This window comes from Vigna umbellata, chromosome 9 (assembly GCF_029865625.1).
Source record: "Vigna umbellata cultivar VRB3 chromosome 9, Vumbellata_1.0, whole genome shotgun sequence".
NCBI lineage: Eukaryota > Viridiplantae > Streptophyta > Magnoliopsida > Fabales > Fabaceae > Vigna > Vigna umbellata.
Genome location: NC_142173.1, coordinates 8,132,664 through 8,154,223, shown reverse-complemented (window position 1 = coordinate 8,154,223; position 21,560 = coordinate 8,132,664). Strand labels below are relative to the sequence as shown.

Here is a 21,560-nt window from a genome sequence, read left to right as displayed (position 1 = left end):
TTCGAACTTCTAGAGAACTATTTCCTTCTCCGGAAACACTTCTACAACCCTCACCACAAAGGTCCAATCAAAGCATTGAGGATATGGCCGAAGAGAACAATGGTAGACGTAGTATGGCGGATTACACCACTATTATTGGCCCTCATCACTTTAATAGCATTACTAGGCCGAGGGTCAATGCTGCAAACATGGAGGTGAAACCGGCATTGATACAATTGGTCAAGAGCAACCAATTTAATGAACTATCACATGAAAGTCCATATGAGCATCTCACCACATTCAACGAGATTTGCAACACTGTTGTCGCAACCGGAATCGCGACGGGACGACGATCCAAAAAGAAACGGGTTTCGAAAAGAGATTTTGGAGTCGCCACCATAGTTTATTATGGAAAACTACGGAAAAAACCACAATACGATAAGACACAGTCCGCGAAAACCAGATTCTGGGTTCGGGAGTCGGTTACGTGTAGGGAAGGTATTAGCACCCTACAACGCCTACCCTAAGGCAGTACCTTTAACTAAATACGCGAATTTGATGTGGGTTTCAAAATGTTTAACTATCCCTAAAATAAAAATAAAAATAAACAAAATATATTTTTTAGTTTTTTTGGGCCCGACAAGGATTGACCTTGCTCCTACGTATTCTCATTCAAAATGAGAAATCAGGGTTACGTAGTTCTAGCTTGAAAGACTGTTTGTTGTTTGGAAAAGCAGATATTTTTAATTTTTGGAGATTTTATGTTTTTTAATATTTTTGAGAACAAGAAGGTAATGAGTACTAGGCCAACGCGAACGGTCGCACGAGTACTCATACCTTTAAAATGATATTTAAATATTTTTAATCATCTTTTTTTTAAAAAAGAGAAATAACGATATTAAGCACTAGGACGATGCGGACGATCACACGAGCACTCATATCGTTATTTACTTATTTAGGAAAACTAAAAAGTATTGAGTGCTAGGCTGATGCGGACGATCGCACGAGCACTCATACCCTCGTTTAATATTACATAAGTAAGAGGGAAAGGTATCGAACACTAGGACGATGCGAGCGATCACACGAGTGTTCAACCTTTAAAACATATTTTTGTAAATTTTATTTAAGAAGAAGAAAAGGTTTTTAGCACAAGGACGACGCGAGCGGTCACACGTGTGCTTAAACCTTTAAAACGTATACTTTTTGTATATTTATTTAAGGAAGAAGAAGAGGTTTTTAGCACAAGGACGACGCGAGCGGTCACACGTGTGCTTAAACCTTTAAAACATATTTTTGAAATTTTACTTAAGAAAAGAAGAAAAGGTTTTTAGCACAAGGACGACGCGAGCGGTCACACGTGTGCTTAAACCTTTAAAACGTATTTTTGAAATTTATTTAAGGAGAAGAGAAGGTTTTTAGCACAAGGACGACGCGAGCGGTCACACGTGTGCTTAAACCTTTAAAACATATTTTTGAAATTTTACTTAAGACAAGAAGAAAAGGTTTTTAGCACAAGGACGACGCGAGCGGTCACACGTGTGCTTAAACCTTTAAAACGTATTTCTTGTAAATTCTTTTTATTTAAACTATCAATATTGTATTATTAAATATATATTTTAGGATAAGTAAATGTCTAAAATAAATAAATAGAACAAAATAAAATAAGACAATAAAGAAAAATAAATAAACAAAAGAAAATTGAGAGGCTGAACGGACGCTGGGAAGAGATTCAGAATAACGAGCGTTCGTTAGGTAAAGAACGAACGTTCGTTGGGGGAGAGGACGAACGTCCATTGGGGAACATAACGGACGGACGTTTAGAAATGTGAGCTGAATGATGAGCGTTCGTCGAGAGATATGATGAACGGACGTTGAGAACGAAGGCTCAATAACGAACGCTCGTTGAAGGCATGGCGAACGGACGTTGAGAAATTGAGGCTGAGTAACGAGCGTTCATTGGTTCGGAAACGAACGCTCGTTCGTTTGGATAACGAGCGCTCTTCGAACGGTCAAAAAGCTTAAAGAGAACGAGCGTTCGCTCGTTTGGTGAGAATGTTGAACGAACGGTCAAAAAGCTTAAGGATAACGAGCGTTCACTCGTTTGGTGAGAATGTTGAACGAACGGTCAAAAAGGCTTAAGGATAACGAGCGTTCGCTCGTTTGGATAACGAGCGCTCGTTCGTTTGGAATGGTTAACGAACGGTCAAAAAGGCTTAAGGTTAACGAGCGCTCGCTCGTTTAGATAACGAGCGCTCGTTGGTGAGAAACGAACGCTCAAAAAAAGCTTAAGGTTAACGAGCGTTCGCTCGTTTAGATAACGATCGCTCATTGGTGAGAAACGAACGCTCAAAAAGGCTTAAGGATAACGAGCGTTCGCTCGTTTAGATAACGAGCGCTCGTTCATTTGGAATGTTGAACGAACGGTCAAAAAAAGGCTGAATGTTCCCGGACGTACGTTCATTTCTGGGCTTGGCCCAGTCCAATGCTTCTAACCTAGAATTTCCTAGGGGTTCAGAGATTCATCCTCATTCTCACTCCTTCAAGCCGGTTTGCACCTTCTCCAGAGATTCAAGGTTTCTTGTTCAATCACCACAACTGATCACCACCTCTGCCATGGCCGACCACCGTCACCTCAAACAGAACGCGCCTTGGCTTCACCGGCGACCCCTTCGCACCACCAGAACCACCGTCAGCCAAGACACCATCGTTTCCACTTCTCTCTCTTCGAAAACCAGCGATTCTCAGGGATGGTTTTCCTCCGTCTTCATCTCCGATCCGCTCGTGCCATCCTCATCCATCAACATCCACTTCACCATTGCTAAAACCTCCACGACGAGCATGCACTGTCACGATGATGTCCCTCCCCATGCCTATACTCATCCACCTCCTCGGCCACCCACACGGTCACCATCACCTACCAGGACGACCTTAGCGACGCCACTGCCACCACCACACAGCAGACTACTACTTCCAAACCGCCCACCACGAAACAAATCAGCTACTCTCTTCCTCCCATTCGAGGATTTTCTCGAAGGCCGAATGCCCCCCTGCAACACCATTTTTCCCTCTCTGCATCCCCTAATTTTTATTGTTTATTGATTGATTTTAATGTTGATTGAATCTTGTCCATTTGGTATTGGAAACGATGAGTGTGTAGTGTGCATACGAGCATGAGTGGGATAGATGATTCTGTGACAATGGTATATGGGCTGGCGAGACAGGGGTGCATGGAGTTTATGCAGTAAACATACATGATGAGTCTGGATGTACAGGTGAAACAGAGACTTACCTGCTGCTATCGTTCTCTGCGTAGCCGGTGATCTCTTCTCGCCGGTGCCGGTGCCAATGCTGACTCTGGATGATGATTCCAGATAATGGTCTTCTCGTGTGCACTCTTTTCCCCTCTTTTCTCTCTCTGATCAAAACCCAATTCTGCTCCCCAAAATCTTGGAATTATTCTCTTGTAACAACCTGGTCTCCCCTGCTGAGACACGTCTCTTCTCCCATTTCCCACGTTTTCTCCCTTTTTTCTATTTTTTTACTTTTTCCAATTTTATTTTATTTATTTTTTTACTTTATTTTTAATTTTAATTTTATTTTTCAATTTTTTAATTATTTTGATTAATTAACACTATTAAAACAAATTGAAAATAAGAAATAAAATAGAAAAAATTAAAAGCAAAAAATCTAAATACATAAAAAAAAGAATAAAAGCCAATAAAAACACATTGTTTCAACCCGGACAAAATTGGGTGTTGACAGCTGCCCCTCTTTACTTAGATATTACTAAATAATATGAAAATTTAATCTTTTCGTATTATTTAAGTAAAGCTAAGTAAAGATAAAGACACTAATTTTGTCTGGGTTTCAATCATGAAAGAAAACGAACAAAATAATTCAAGTCACGATGCCAAATGACCAATGTCAAGTAAAGTATCAGTAACAAAAACTAAAACCTGGATTTGACCATTGCCTCGCAGAGGGCCAAACTCAAAGAACAGAAATTTAAATCCGACCATTGCCATGCAGAGGGTCGATACCAGAAAATTAAAACCTGGATTTGACCATTGCCTCGCAGAGGGCCAAACTCACAGAACAGAAATTTAAATCCGACCATTGCCATGCAGAGGGTCGATAACAGAAAATTAAAACCTGCATTTGACCATTGCCTCGCAGAGGGCCAAACTCACAGAACAAAAATTTAAATCCGACCATTGCCATGCAGAGGGTCGATAACAGAAAATTAAAACCTGGATTTGACCATTGCCTCGCAGAGGGCCAAACTCACAGAACAGAAATTTAAATCCGACCATTGCCATGCAGAGGGTCGATAACAGAAAATTAAAACCTGGATTTGACCATTGACTCGCAGAGGGCCAAACTCACAGAACATAAATTAAATCCGACCATTGCCATGCAGAGGGTCGATAACAGAAAATTAAAACCTGGATTTGACCATTGACTCGCAGAGGGCCAAACTCACAGAACAAAAATTTAAATCTGACCATTGCCATGCAGAGGGTCGATAACAGAAAAATTAAAACCTGGATTTGACCATTGCCTCGCAGAGGGCCAAACTCACAGAACAGAAATTTAAATCCGACCATTGCCATGCAGAGGGTCGATAACAGAAAATTAAAACCTGGATTTGACCATTGCCTCGCAGAGGGTCAACAATACAGAGCAGAAATTTAAATCCGACCATTGCCATGCAGAGGGTCGATAACAGAAAATTAAAACCTGGATTTGACCATTGACTCGCAGAGGGCCAAACTCACAGAACAGAAATTAAATCCGACCATTGCCATGCAGAGGGTCGATAACAGAAAATTAAAACCTGGATTTGACCATTGCCTCGTAGAGGGTCAACAATACAGAGCAACAAGCTGAAATTGACCATTGCCGAGCAGATGGCCAGTAATACAACAACGAGATGGGATTAGACCATTGCTTAGCAGAGGGCCATAAAGCGAAAACTGGATTCGACCAATGCCTTGCAGAGGGCCAATATCGTAGGAGAAAAACTTGAATTCGACCATTGCGAAGCAGAGAGTCGGTATCGCAGAAGAAAACTTGGATTTGAAACTTTCTGAAACGTTGGTAAACACTTAGCAAAACATCGAATAAACTTAAAAGCAAATGTTGTATTAACCTTTTCACAACTTCTCTTGTGCCTAAAGGATTTTTCAAACAAAATACCTTGCTTATTATGAAATGTATGATGTAATGTCATGAGGGTGCATGAATGAATAAACACATGAAACCTTTGCTTTTTTTTTTTTTTTTTTTTTTTTTTTTTTTTTTTTTCTTGCCACTCTCTCTTAATTAGACTGCCCATGTTTGAAACTCATTGTCAACATTGTCATCAAACCTAATGTACGTTCAAAACGTAATCATAAAATGTCAGGAGACAGTGAGCCCTCTAATGAGAAAGAGAAGGGTGTAACCATGAGTTCAAGTTCTCTTTATCGCTTCCTGCAATCCAATTTGGCCTGAACCCGAGAAGGTGAGGGAAAAATAGGGACGAGAAGTAGATAGCTGAATGATTGTATGTGGAGCTAACATTTGTGTTCTCCTCATCTGGGGAGGTATGGTTAACATAGAAACATGTAGGGCCCACAAGACTGCCCCAATTTTGTTGTGCACAATAAGTACGATTTGGGGAGGTGAAAAGGTTTGGGTAGGAAGGATTGCCCCAATTGAGGATTCCTTCTTGACATGACGATTGACGGGGAGACTTTACATTGTATTTTCACTTTTCATTTTCAATGTCCTTTCTTTTCTTCTAGTGATGTTATCAGTCACCACATCATTCCTTCCCAGAGTTAAGTTCGTAAGAAAGACCAGGACGAACAATCTTCAGTCGGTGTGGACTTTAATCGGCTTGTAACGTGGCTAAAAGGCAAACGGGTTATGAAAGAAATGGATAATGAAGGCCCAAATAAGTGTTTGACGGTTAAAGTTTTTAAACAAGAATCATTTGCAAGGTGCCCAGTCAACTGTCTTTAGAGATTTGAACTTCAGGCATCCTTTATTGTTGTTGTTTTTTTTCTTTTTTCTTTCCTTTTGGATCATTCTTTTTGTTGCCCCTGTTGTGATCCTTTATGATACTTTCCTTTTCATTCATTTTTTCTCATCTTTGGATGCTTATGATGTACCCTTTTAAATTGACGTCGACCTGTTAATGATTCTTGTCTAGGGTGATGAAAACAATTATGCATTTTGGCTCAAAAGGGGTGCAATTGGATGAACTGTTTTTTTGACGATTGGATAACGAAAAACGGCCACACGTCACTCCGAATCTTGTTTGTCTGATTTTCTCTTGAATTTAACCCTGAAACTAAACTATGTAGTGCTTGACACATCAACTTCATTTTTTTTTTTTTTTTTTATTTTATTTTTGCTCCCCGATCGCGGATCATTGGGCATGGGTACCATGATGACAACTGCCCCAGTGTTATATCCACGACAATCCTTTGTTTTGAAGGGAAATGAAAAGGTTAGGGGTTCACGCAATAAGAAAGCGGATGCTTTAACGAGAAATGAACACAGGTTACCCCCGAAACTCTGAATCAGGAGAAGACTCTGCATCTTTGCCATTTCCAGTTTTTTTTTTTTTTTTTTTTTTTTGAACGTACTATGCCCTAGACAACCTAATTGACAATGAATTCAACATGTGCATTTTTATTCTCTCCTTTTTTAGTCTTTCACGACATCCCTCAGGAACGAGCTGGTGCCAACCGAATATACCCGTGATGCTTTTACTCATGTGTGCTTAATTATCATTACCTTTATTTTCCTTTATTTACCTAAAAGCTCAGCGCGACATGCAATATTTCAAGAAGCGTGCAAACAAAAATTATGAATGAAACCATGCAGTATTTATTGAATGAAATAACACAGAGTACAACAAACTATAAAGATCATGTCAATATCCCTTAATATTGATCCCCTATCACGGAATCATCATGTGTAAAACTTTTTGACTGCACCCGAATTAACCGGTAATGGTAACTCCTCTCCATCCTTCCTTGTGAGAATTAGTGCCCCACCAGAAAATGCCTTCTTCACTACGAATGCCCCTATGATCCTTTTGTACAGGCAAGATCATCTTCAACACCAACTCGCCTTCGTGCAATTCTCTGGGATGCACCCTTTTGTCAAATGCATTTTTCATTCTTCTTAGTTTTTCGCTTGACTGGAAGATATTCCGGTTGAAGTGGGAGCTTGTGTTGCACAATATTGGTATCCAAACTTGGCATGACATTGTAAGACCAAGCGAACACATCCTTAAACTCCTTCAATAGGGCTTGCAACCCTTCCCTCACTTCCTTTTTCATGCCAGTACCGATTTTTACTTCCTTTATCCTTCTTCCTCTCCCGAGTTGAGTACTTCAACCTCCTCCAGATGGGGTTTTATCTCTTTAGACTCTTGTTCCACTAATCTCAAGAGCTCTGGAGAGGGTTCCGGATTATCTTCATAATCATCTTCCGTATTATCGATAGGGTGTTCAAAATTAGGAATATCGACATTGTTATTTTCAAAACTTTCATTGTCACGTCTGCATCATTTAAATTTATGAAAAAAAGGAATAAATAAAAAAGGAAAAAAAATGACTAATGCGAAATGATGATAAAAACAAACACGATTCGATTATCACGCTGAGCACAAAAACTAAACGTCAACCCGTAAGTCATGAATCCTAAAGCCCCGGGTGAAGCTATAGGATTAATTAAAACTATTACATTTTATTCAAATTAAGCATCACGGGTAAACTCAGAGTTCCAATTGTTGAGTGGTGCATCTGGGGAGCCGGCCCGCACGAAACTTGAGCATTCAAAGCTATCTTCATCCTCTACGGCTGTTATATGGCCCACGTTGATCCAACCAGCACTACGAAATTTCTCCTTGATGTCACGAATACGAATCTTTTCCACCCTGGGTTCACGCCTTTCTACACGAGCTAGACCGCACTCTCTCCTTTCTTCCATCAGCCTTCCCGTTTTGTAAGGAAAGGGAGACGGCGCCCGGATGATGACAGACGACTTTTCTTCAGCCTCTGGCGCAGGAGTGGTTCTAGTGAAATGGATCACCAACGGCTCAGGCAGAGTTACGTCGGATTCTCCACCAATCTGTGTAAACACTTCCCCCTCCTTATCCTTGTAGCATACTTGCATCAAACCCCGATCCAGCAGGTCTTGCAGAACATTCTCAAATTCACCACATTCCTCAATAGAGTGCCCATCATCCGGATGAAGCGCGCATGTTACATCCTCGTCATAATCACCTTTTAAAAGGCCCACCTTTATCAGCGCCTTGAAGATAAACTTTCTGGAACTTCGGATTCCACCCGCGTCCCTTATCAACTCATATTTTCCATCCTCGATGGCATTCGTCGAGGCACTCCCGTGCCCAGAAAGTGGGTTAGTCTCAATGCTGGGTTTATCTTCTTGAAACTTTAACCACCCAGAGTCGATTAGAGTCTGTACTTTGTGTTTAAAAGCCAGACACCTCTCAGTTGAGTGACCAACACCTCCCCCATGGTAACTACATTTGGCCTCTGCATCATAACCCCTGGGATACGGAGGTTGCATGGGCTTCATTGGACAAATAGCAACCAAACCCCTTTGGACGAGTTGGGGTAACAATTCTGTGTAAGTTGTAGGGATAGGGGTGAAATTAACAAATTGGTTCCTTCTTGGGTAAGTATTTTGGCCCGCATTCTGATTTGGACCTGCAATTGCCCCAGCTCTCCAAGTATCAGTTGGGGGCAATGGCGGTTGATAATACCCTTGTTGTTGTTGAGGCCTGGCTTGATGAGCGAACGCCGCATTAGCTGCAAGAGGGGGTTGCCCCAAGTATGGTCGGAAGCTATGAGCGGGAGCTTGACCTCTCCATACAGGCATTGCTGATGTCGCATGCACATCCCCTTCCTTCTTCTTTCCCGCATTGAAATTGGTTTTTTTGTAATTTGCAGTTGCGGGCGAACTGTATGCAATTTTCCCACTTTTAACCCCAATTTCTATCCTTTCGCCTATTATAATGATATCAGCGAAATTGGCAGACACGTTCCCGACCATGTGCTCGTAAAATGGCGGCTGGAGAGTGTTCACAAACATTGCCACCATTTCTCTATCATACAAAGGTGGTTCGACTTGTGCAGCTAACTCTCTCCACCGTTGGGCATATTCTTTGAAAGTTTCGTTGTCCTTCTTTGACATATTTTGCAGCTGTAAACGATCTGGTGCAACATGGGTATTGTATATGTACTGCTTCACAAAAGCATCAGCCAAGTCCGCCCAACAACGAATTCGAGCCGGCTCCAAATGGGTATACCAATTTAATGCCACTCCAGCCAAACTATCTTGAAAAACATGAATGAGCAGCTGCTCATCGTAAGCATATGCAGCCATCTTTCTGCAAAACATGGTCAGATGGCTCTTAGGGCATGTATTTCCCTTATACTTCTCAAAATCTGGCGCCTTGAACTTATGTGGAATTTTGACGCCAGGAACCAAGCTCAATCTAGAAACATCCCCAAATCCATAACTTTCATACCCCTCCACAGCCCTCAATCTTGCCTCTAGGCTCTCCAGTTTATCCTTCGCCCCATCAACATTACTAGTTACCCCCTGAAACGAGGTATGTGGTGCAGCCCCTGTAGAAAAGCCCTCTCCGGTAATCACAGGCGGCACCGGAGTTACTCGTATTCCATCAGACATGCTTGCATGCATTCCTTCATTTATCATGGGTGCGGACATTACAACAGGTCCCTGAATACTGATTGGCGGTACGTTGGCAGTGGTAGGGAAAGAGAATGAAGTCTGCTCCCCTTCTGTGTATTCTCCCACCGGTGGGGTGTAACCTGGAGGTAATCCATACATTGGGAACGGAACAGATTGGCTTCCAGAACTGAACACCGGAGGGTAATAATGAGCACTTCCCTCAACTTGCGCAGGCGTCGCCCCTCCCGTAGTCTTTAAGGCTTCGAGAGCCGCCAAAATCTGGGCCATCTGATCCTTCAACTGGTTGACATCGGCCTTAATAGATTCGTGTGACTGCTCCCAATTCTCCATGACCTTTGAGTTAGCTCTGGTCCTGTATGGATGTCGTGGAAAATTTGCCGTTGTTTTCTCACTTGTACTGCTGATTATTATTATTTTTTATTTTTATTTTTTTATTAAATTAAATTAGATAAGGATGAAAAATGCAAAACAAAAGAAAACATGATGCATGCTAGTGATAAGTGGAAATCACAGGATAACGATGACAATACTAATGGAAAATTAACACAAGCCGATACCAACAAACATCCCTTATCTTTCATTTAAAGGAAATTTGATCCATTACATAGTCTAAGGAACAAAACACATAATTCCGATGTACATCAATCCCGCGCCCGGGCAATGAAAGATTTCATCTCTCCCACCAACCATTTACAATGATTAATAAACAATTCTATTTCCGCTGGTGAGTTACAAAAATGAGTACTTGCTTCAGCATTCGACACCATCCTGGGGATGTCTTCAATTGCCCCATTTGCCAAAGCAGCCAACTGAGAGAATCTTTCCTTCCAGTGCTTTACAGCCATTTCTTGCTCGGCGATGTGCTCTTCCATTCGCTTTATCAAGGCCTGATGCCTTTCTTCAAAATCTATCGACCTCCATCGCTCCTCCTATTCCTCGATATATTCCTCCATTTGTTTTATCAGAGTTCGATGCTCTTCCTCTGCTTCTGTTAGCTTCCAACGCTCCCTATTCATATCCGCCTCAAACGACATGGTCATCTCTTTCATCTCATGCCCCGCTTTTTCTATCTGAATCTGCGCTTCTCTTAATCTCTTCAGGGCTTCTCGTTTATCTCTTTTGGCTTCTTCGTAGAGGTGCTTCCACTCCTTTCCCTCTTCTAAAGCCACCTTCTTCTCATTTACCCTCATGGATAATTCCTTACTCGCGGCCGCTAGATCCTGTTTCACTCGAAATGTATAATCCCTCTCAGCCTTCTGGCTTTTGACAAGGTTTTCATAAGCCCGCGACTTTTCTTCATTATCATTTTTCATATCCACAAGATCATTACGCGCCCTTTGTAATTCGTTTTCCAACTTAGCATTTCTCACTTTCAATTTATCCATCTCAGCCTTCAATTGTTGCACCTCTTCACTTTCTGGGGCTTGAGATGGTCCTTCACTAGCTGATTGATCCTTGATCGGCTTGAAAGGCAGCTTGACTACTTTCACTCTCTCCCGAATCCAGGTGTGATAACTAATACTGCTATCCACTACTCCATCCCTCAAGTCCTTCTCTGCTCGAACAACATTTTCCCAGGCGCTTTTAACCTTTCTTAACAATTCGATGAAATGCCCGTCTTCGTAATAAATGAATAGGGTAGCAAGGTAATCTGATGAAGGTGCCCCTTTCATGGGATGCCCAAATTGTCTTTGCACCAAAAGGGGGTTGTAATTTATACAGTACCGGGCACCTATGAGAGGCACATTAGGAAAACTACCACAATGCTGGATAGCCAGTTTATTTCCGAGCCAAGGAAGGCGCCATTTTATACTTCTTTCGCTCAAGCCAGCAAGGAATCGGGCCCAATCGTTTCCTCCTTTACCTTTAAGCCCTTGGTGTGACAAAGTCTCCGATAGACTCTTGACATCGACCATCTCCTTAAACACGCGAGTTGTCATCCATGTATACAACGCCGGTAAGCAACAAAGAATCTTCTTTCCCTTTCTCTCATGGCAAAAACTTAAGGTCCCATAAACATCCGCAAGAACTGCTGTTACAGGATTCTCTGATCTAGTTTTACTCGCCACGAAGACGTCTATCGCGGAATAATCCACGAATTCTTCTATTTTGGGAAACAAGACGATGCCATATATGGTGAGGGCTAATACATCCATGAAAGTTTCCCAATCCTCTTTATCAGCCAAGTGCTGTAAATACTGCTCTAGATATCCCTATGATAACCCATGCACTTGATTCCTCATCATCATCCTGTCTTCAAGCTCCTTGGGATGTAATTTCATGATGGCAGCAATGGTGGGTATAGAGGCATGATGCTCTAAATGTTGGTAGGGAGTGGTGCCCTCCAGTGGCAAACCCAAGATATGCTCGAACTCCTCTATGGTTGGTGCCAATTGAAAGTCTTGAAATGTGAAACATCGAAGCGGAGAATCATAATATTGTGCCAAGGCTGTGATAGCGGGTATTTGTACTTCAACCTCCATTAAACTCAACAAATTTCCATATCTTCTCTGAAAGGTTTCTCTCTTTATAGTCTTAAGCCTTTTGCCCAAGTTTATCAGCCCGGTCAAGTTTCCAACATAGGTTCTTAGACTATACTTCTTTCTTAAATCGGAAGAATCGGTGTGCCGTGTAGCATCGGATCTTGTGTTAACATCCATCTTGTATGAAGTCAAGTAGGTACCTGTGATTTCCTTTAAAATTAACATGTTACTAAATGATGTATGAATATGATGCATGATAATAAAACAACATGACGAAACAAAGCACATGCATGGTATGAAATGTAATATCATAAAGAAAACGAACAGCGTGAGGGTTACAGAAGCATATATTCCTCCCATCGTGCCCTACCAAAGGTTCATTGCTTTGAGTTCAAGGTCAAGTATATGCAATCTCACAAGGATGATTTCCTGAACCTAAAGGTCAAAGGTCACTAGAGCTATGGCCCCCTTCAAAGCATCTCCACAACAGTCGAGTAATCAACTAGGTGTGAAGACACAAATGAAGAGAACAGACTCTAGCTGGAGTTCTCACGATAGCCAAACAGGAAGTACATCCCAGAGTGACACCGCTACACAACTCCTCTAATTCTAAGCTACGCTCAGACCCGGGTATAGGGCCCCACTCATGATATGCCAAAAGTGTGTGTGTGAAGGGAGGAAATTATGCACACCCAAACCCTCACCTGCAAAACAACCAGAAAAATTCCCAGGCAGATATAAACATATTGTCTACCCTAGGGTTCAATATTCCACAGTTATTGCAGTTATTCCAAATATCACACATAGATAGAGAAAAGGGAAAGAAAAACACAAAGCAAAACCACACCAAATTCGCGCATCTAATTAAATGGCTCGACTCTCTAAACTTCCCCAGTGGAGTCGCCATCTGTCGCAACCGGAATCGCGACGGGACGACGATCCAAAAAGAAACGGGTTTCGAAAAGAGATTTTGGAGTCGCCACCATAGTTTATTATGGAAAACTACGGAAAAAACCACAATACGATAAGACACAGTCCGCGAAAACCAGATTCTGGGTTCGGGAGTCGGTTACGTGTAGGGAAGGTATTAGCACCCTACAACGCCTGCCCTAAGGCAGTACCTTTAACTAAATACGCGAATTTGATGTGGGTTTCAAAATGTTTAACTATCCCTAAAATAAAAATAAAAATAAACAAAATATACTTTTTAGTTTTTTTGGGCCCGACAAGGATTGACCTTGCTCCTACGTATTCTCATTCAAAATGAGAAATCAGGGTTACGTAGTTCTAGCTTGAAAGACTGTTTGTTGTTTGGAAAAGCAGATATTTTTAATTTTTGGAGATTTTATGTTTTTTAATATTTTTGAGAACAAGAAGGTAATGAGTACTAGGCCAACGCGAACGGTCGCACGAGTACTCATACCTTTAAAATGATATTTAAATATTTTTAATCATCTTTTTTTTAAAAAAGAGAAATAACGATATTAAGCACTAGGACGATGCGGACGATCACACGAGCACTCATATCGTTATTTACTTATTTAGGAAAACTAAAAAGTATTGAGTGCTAGGCTGATGCGGACGATCGCACGAGCACTCATACCCTCGTTTAATATTACATAAGTAAGAGGGAAAGGTATCGAACACTAGGACGATGCGAGCGATCACACGAGTGTTCAACCTTTAAAACATATTTTTGTAAATTTTATTTAAGAAGAAGAAAAGGTTTTTAGCACAAGGACGACGCGAGCGGTCACACGTGTGCTTAAACCTTTAAAACGTATACTTTTTGTATATTTATTTAAGGAAGAAGAAGAGGTTTTTAGCACAAGGACGACGCGAGCGGTCACACGTGTGCTTAAACCTTTAAAACATATTTTTGAAATTTTACTTAAGAAAAGAAGAAAAGGTTTTTAGCACAAGGACGACGCGAGCGGTCACACGTGTGCTTAAACCTTTAAAACGTATCTTTGAAATTTATTTAAGGAGAAGAGAAGGTTTTTAGCACAAGGACGACGCGAGCGGTCACACGTGTGCTTAAACCTTTAAAACATATTTTTGAAATTTTACTTAAGACAAGAAGAAAAGGTTTTTAGCACAAGGACGACGCGAGCGGTCACACGTGTGCTTAAACCTTTAAAACGTATTTCTTGTAAATTCTTTTTATTTAAACTATCAATATTGTATTATTAAATATATATTTTAGGATAAGTAAATGTCTAAAATAAATAAATAGAACAAAATAAAATAAGACAATAAAGAAAAATAAATAAACAAAAGAAAATTGAGAGGCTGAACGGACGCTGGGAAGAGATTCAGAATAACGAGCGTTCGTTAGGTAAAGAACGAACGTTCGTTGGGGGAGAGGACGAACGTCCATTGGGGAACATAACGGACGGACGTTTAGAAATGTGAGCTGAATGATGAGCGTTCGTCGAGAGATATGATGAACGGACGTTGAGAACGAAGGCTCAATAACGAACGCTCGTTGAAGGCATGGCGAACGGACGTTGAGAAATTGAGGCTGAGTAACGAGCGTTCATTGGTTCGGAAACGAACGCTCGTTCGTTTGGATAACGAGCGCTCTTCGAACGGTCAAAAAGCTTAAAGAGAACGAGCGTTCGCTCGTTTGGTGAGAATGTTGAACGAACGGTCAAAAAGCTTAAGGATAACGAGCGTTCACTCGTTTGGTGAGAATGTTGAACGAACGGTCAAAAAGGCTTAAGGATAACGAGCGTTCGCTCGTTTGGATAACGAGCGCTCGTTCGTTTGGAATGGTTAACGAACGGTCAAAAAGGCTTAAGGTTAACGAGCGCTCGCTCGTTTAGATAACGAGCGCTCGTTGGTGAGAAACGAACGCTCAAAAAAAGCTTAAGGTTAACGAGCGTTCGCTCGTTTAGATAACGATCGCTCATTGGTGAGAAACGAACGCTCAAAAAGGCTTAAGGATAACGAGCGTTCGCTCGTTTAGATAACGAGCGCTCGTTCATTTGGAATGTTGAACGAACGATCAAAAAAAGGCTGAATGTTCCCGGACGTACGTTCATTTCTGGGCTTGGCCCAGTCCAATGCTTCTAACCTAGAATTTCCTAGGGGTTCAGAGATTCATCCTCATTCTCACTCCTTCAAGCCGGTTTGCACCTTCTCCAGAGATTCAAGGTTTCTTGTTCAATCACCACAACTGATCACCACCTCTGCCATGGCCGACCACCGTCACCTCAAACAGAACGCGCCTTGGCTTCACCGGCGACCCCTTCGCACCACCAGAACCACCGTCAGCCAAGACACCATCGTTTCCACTTCTCTCTCTTCGAAAACCAGCGATTCTCAGGGATGGTTTTCCTCCGTCTTCATCTCCGATCCGCTCGTGCCATCCTCATCCATCAACATCCACTTCACCATTGCTAAAACCTCCACGACGAGCATGCACTGTCACGATGATGTCCCTCCCCATGCCTATACTCATCCACCTCCTCGGCCACCCACACGGTCACCATCACCTACCAGGACGACCTTAGCGACGCCACTGCCACCACCACACAGCAGACTACTACTTCCAAACCGCCCACCACGAAACAAATCAGCTACTCTCTTCCTCCCATTCGAGGATTTTCTCGAAGGCCGAATGCCCCCCTGCAACACCATTTTTCCCTCTCTGCATCCCCTAATTTTTATTGTTTATTGATTGATTTTAATGTTGATTGAATCTTGTCCATTTGGTATTGGAAACGATGAGTGTGTAGTGTGCATACGAGCATGAGTGGGATAGATGATTCTGTGACAATGGTATATGGGCTGGCGAGACAGGGGTGCATGGAGTTTATGCAGTAAACATACATGATGAGTCTGGATGTACAGGTGAAACAGAGACTTACCTGCTGCTATCGTTCTCTGCGTAGCCGGTGATCTCTTCTCGCCGGTGCCGGTGCCAATGCTGACTCTGGATGATGATTCCAGATAATGGTCTTCTCGTGTGCACTCTTTTCCCCTCTTTTCTCTCTCTGATCAAAACCCAATTCTGCTCCCCAAAATCTTGGAATTATTCTCTTGTAACAACCTGGTCTCCCCTGCTGAGACACGTCTCTTCTCCCATTTCCCACGTTTTCTCCCTTTTTTCTATTTTTTTACTTTTTCCAATTTTATTTTATTTATTTTTTTACTTTATTTTTAATTTTAATTTTATTTTTCAATTTTTTAATTATTTTGATTAATTAACACTATTAAAACAAATTGAAAATAAGAAATAAAATAGAAAAAATTAAAAGCAAAAAATCTAAATACATAAAAAAAAGAATAAAAGCCAATAAAAACACATTGTTTCAACCCGGACAAAATTGGGTGTTGACAGCTGTAAAGATCAATGGTGTGTCAGATGAAGCAATAAATCTTAGTTTATTTCCTTTCTCATTGGGAGGCAATGCTAAGTTATGGTTGAATTCTTTTCCAGAGGAAAGCTTTACTGAATGGGAAGCCATGGTTTCAAAGTTCTTAAACAAGTACTTCCCACAATCTAAAATCAACAAAGGGAAGCAAGAGATATCTTCTTTTAGACAAGGCATGGAGGAGACGCTAGGTCAAGCATGGGATAGATACAAGAGCTTGTTGAGAAAGACACTCACTCATGGCTTTGACGAAGCAACTGCAGTCATTCTTTTCCTTGGAGGTCTTGGTTCACAAACCAAGTTGATGCTAGATGCCTCAGCTAGAGGTAATATTAAATGCAAGACTCCAGAGGAAGCCACTGAATTGATTGACAACATGGTTACGAATGATAAGGAGATGCATAATGAGAAAGGAGCTCCAAATCAACAAAAATGGGTTCTACAATTGTAATCTCAAGACGCCTTGCTTGTACAAAATAAGATCATAACTCAACAGTTAGAGAATTTGACAAAGACACTTGCTCAGTTGCCAAAGGAGCTAAAGAATGTTGCACAGGTTCAACAACAACTCTGTGAACTGTGTGGTGGTGACCATATCAATGGTCAATGCGTTTTTCCAGTGGAGGCTTTAGAAGATGTCAATTTCATGGCCAATCAATTTCCATACCGCCAAGGGAACTACAACCAAGGGTGGAAACCGCACCCAAGCATGGGTCAAGGTCAGAATGGACAAGTTGGACAAGCATGACAGTTTAATAGACCACAGCAACAACCATCAATATGGCAACAAGTATATGCACTAAATGAGAAATCATCAACGCTTGAAGAAACTCTTCAATAATTTATTCAGGTGACCATCTCCAATCATAAAAGCACTGAAACTGCAATTAGAAATTTGGAGATACAGATGGACCAAATGGTTAAGGATTTGAAGGATATGCCTAATAAGAGTTTTGGGGCTAATACTGAGGTTAACCCTAGGGAAGAGTGTAAAGCTATTGTAAGTGTAGATGACAAGAGAAAAGATGAGAGAAAAGAGAAAGTTGAGTTGAGTAAAAAAAGAAGAAGAGAATGATGAGAGAAGAGGTGAGGTTGAGAGAAAAGAAAAAGAGAAAAAAAAGGAAGAGAGAAAAGAAAAGGAGAGAGAAGAGAGAAAAAAAGAAAAAGATGTTGAAAAACCTCTTCCTTATCCAAAGACTTATTCAAGGAAGGAGAAAGAAAAACAGCTTGAGCGGTTCATGGAGACTTTTAAGAAATTGAAGATCACCATACCTTTCTCTGAAGCATTGCAACAAATGCCTTCGTATGCAAAGTTTTTGTAGGAGCTCCTCACGAAGAAGAAATATCTAGATGAGGAAACAATTAAAGTGTAAGGTAATTGCAGTGCCATATTGCAGAAGACGCTACCTTCCAAATTCAAAGATCTGGGGAGTTTCACCATCCCTTGCACCATTGGGAATCATGATATAGGGAAGGTTCTAGTTGACTTAGGAGTTAGTATCAATCTAATGCCCTTATTTATGCTTAAGAAGATTTGTGGTCTGGAGGTCAAACTTACAAAAGCAATCTTGCAAATGGCAGACGGGTCCATTAAGCATCCTTATGGTGTGGTAGAAGACGTGCTGGTAAAAATTGATAAGCTCCAATTCCCTGTTGATTTTGTTGTAATGGATATGAGGGAAGATGTAGAGATGCCCCTCATTCTTGGAAGACCCTTTATGAAGACAGCCAAAGTTGTCATTCATTTGGATGAGGGAATTGTACAGTTGAAAGACCAAGATGAAGAGGTAACTTTTAATGTCTTTGATAAGGTGCAGCCAATACAAGTAACAAAGACGAGTCTTAAAGCTAAGGACGAAGTTCACTCAGTGACTAGTCTACCTGATAAAGTTGCCCAACCGGTTAAGAGGAATCATAGTTGTTTCTTTCCAAGGCTGAAGGAAGATGATGGAGATAAGGAAGAAAAACTCGTTCACCATGACTCTATGATGGAAAATAATGAACCCTACCTTGGCAAACCAGTGAAATTCAAGAACAGGTTATGGGTTATCAAGGATATAAAGGCAAATGGAGTTCTTGAGATCGAGGCTCCTTACTCTAGAAGAGTCAAGTTGGTGACAAAAAAGATGTTGAAATTATGTTGGTGTCATGAAAGGAAGAAGCACATCAACATTGAAAATCAAACTTGAGCTTTATTAGGTCAAGCTAGTGACGTTAAAAAAGTGCTTGCTAGGAGGCAACCCAATGATTTAAGAAATTTAATTTTTGGTTTGGTGATGTAATTTTGAACTTTCGGTATTTTTTTTTTGTTTTGGTTATAAGTTTTTACAGGGTTTACATCTACTGATGGATGTCAAGTGGAAGAGTATCTACTGAAGGATACTATGATTGTTTACACCTACTGATGGGTGTTGGTAAGAAAGATTTCATCTACTGAAGGGTGCTAGAAGATTTTGGGTCAGACTCGTGATGTTAAACAAGAGCTTACTGGGAGGCATCCCAGTGTTCTAAACTCATTTTACTTATTTGCTTCTGTTTTTAGTATAGGATTTGATGTACTTGGCTTAAAACTTTATCTATGTGCAATGGTTTGTTGATGCTATGATGTTTGTGATGAGTATTGCTTCATGATGTTGATTATATTGATTGACATTGAGATGATGCATGATGCTGATACACAGGTGGTTACTCAAAATATTTTGAAACAGATGCATGATGACTTGTGATTGTGATTATGATACTGAGCAAGATGTTTATCTAAATGTTGGAACTTGATTTAGCCTGTGTGAGGATTGAACTCCAGAGTTTTTGTGAGTGAGTGTTATCACTTTGAAAGCATGAATGACTTTGCCTAGGTTTTCTATGATTGAATCACTTGCTTGTATGTGTCATATGATCAAGCCATTTGTTGTTAACCCTTTTTAGACAAATGCATAATTTTAGCCCACTAAAAGAGAGCACAATGTGTTCTATCCTTTGAACATTTAGCCTTGAACATGATGTGAAAACCCTTTGTAAAAATCTTTACCCTGAGTTGAGTTCAGAATATTTTGTGGTATTGATAAAGGTTCAAGTTTGGGGTTGTTGGGAAGTTTGAAAAGGGAAAAAAAAAGCTTTGAGCCAAGTATTAAGCAAATGAAAAGCAAAAGAAAAAGGAAATAAAAGAAAGAAAAGAAAAGCTCAATGCAAGGGAAAGTTGGGAATAAGTAAGAATGGTTGTGTTTAAATGATGAAAGTATGAATGACTCTCTTAACTCAAGGATTTTGTGATCCAGAAAAACCAATTTTCTTCTTAGCTCACCCACATTACAAGCCATAGAAAAGCCCTTGTGATGATACTTGCTTGTGAGTATGTTTGATTGTGGTTAAATGAAAGGCAAAGTTGATTCATGTGACATTGTGATAGTAGAGTGAATGAGTTACCTATATATACACTTGTGTGTTTGAGAGAAACACTTTTCTTGGTGAGGAATAGTTCCATGTATGCATGATTTCATCTTTTCTTGGTTAATTGATCATTCATGAGCATAACATCTGTTGAATATTCTGTGATTATCTGAGCACCACAATGAGCTTAATTGAATCAAGACATGTATTCATCTTGACTAATATTCTTTATGATAAGCTTATTTGAGCAATTACTTCTCTTAAGAGAAAAGGTTTTGAAATGTGTTGAATCATTGCATTGATTGGTTGAAAGCTAAGTTACATCTTGTTTGCTTGAGGACAAGCAAAGTTCTAAGTTTGGGGTTGTGATAACGGTTGAAAAACCGTTATTTTTATACTTAATTTTTATAATCAATCAACCCTTTATGACTTAGAAACTAGCTTGTAATCATGCTTTTGCTTATGTTTTGGAAATAAGAGAGTTGGATGGGTTTTATGCTTGGTTTCCTTTGTTTTTGCAGGTTTTAAGATGAATTGAATGGAAGAAGTGAAGTAGCCATAAGTTGGTGTGAGAAAAAGGAAGAAAAAGTGCATAAAAGAAGAGCCGCAAGTACCGCTCAGCGGAAATTACCGCTGAGCGGCACTCTGAAGTCCCGTAGTCACCCCTGAGGGACAAAACTGTAGCTGAGCGTCAAATAAAAGAATCGCACTTACCGCTGAGCGCAATTTTTATGGGCCTTGGGCCACTTTTTTGTAATCTTTAAGAGTCTATATAAGGTTTTAGTCGACCTAGGGTCAGTATCTTTTGGCAGAACGAAGCAAAATCACACTTTCTTCACCCCTTGGAGGAGGATTTTGGATGCTCAAGCTCCACTCTTCAAATTCTAGGGTTCTATCTTTCATTCTTTCATTATTTTTCATCTAGTTTCTCCATGATTATGGTGAACTAAACCTTCATTGTTGTTGGGAAATCAATGTAATCCTTTGAAACTCTCATGTATTGAATTGGTTCTTTAATTCATATGCTTTCTTTTATTAATTGTTAGGGTTTTTCTTCTATACTCTATGCATGCTTTGTTTAACTCATTCAATTGCATGATCATTGATTTTATTTGTATGGACACATATAGATAAATCTAGACATGAAGAAATTCTCCCAATAGTAATATTGCCTAGACATAGGGATATGAGGATTGGTTGCCTTTAAGCTTCTGTGCGAATGTAATGCATGAATAATTGCTAGGGAGGCAAGACATTGTAAACTAGTGATTAGGAGTAGGTTTTCTTCACCAAGACATTGGTTTTAAGGTAAATTAGAAAGTGGCATTAACATTAATAAAGAAAGATGAATTCTTGAATACATGAGAGTGGATAGGATGAATTGAAAACCCCAACAACATCATCATTCCATATATTTCAATCACGTTTTGCTTCTTTTGTTCAATTGATCAATACATGCATTCATATTTACTTTTTAGTATTTGCATTTAAATTTAGAAGACTTCGTTTACAAGTTTAATTTAATCAACAAATCACATAACTGTTTAGGCCGTGAGTCCTTTGGGAAACGGTACTTGGTCTT

The 21,560-nt window shown here is 40.4% G+C and overlaps 1 protein-coding gene across 1 annotated transcript; it reads right to left on the bottom strand.

Annotated features, from left to right (window-relative positions):
- Positions 1-7,737: 7,737 nt before the first annotated feature.
- LOC148192454 (uncharacterized) lies at positions 7,738-11,666 on the bottom strand. Its single transcript, XM_088099203.1, has 2 exons — positions 11,591-11,666; positions 7,738-9,638 (listed from the first exon to the last, which is right to left on the bottom strand). Exons 1-2 carry the CDS (start codon positions 11,664-11,666, stop codon positions 7,738-7,740), a joined length of 1,977 nt encoding a protein of 658 aa, XP_087955329.1.
- Positions 11,667-21,560: the final 9,894 nt, after the last annotated feature.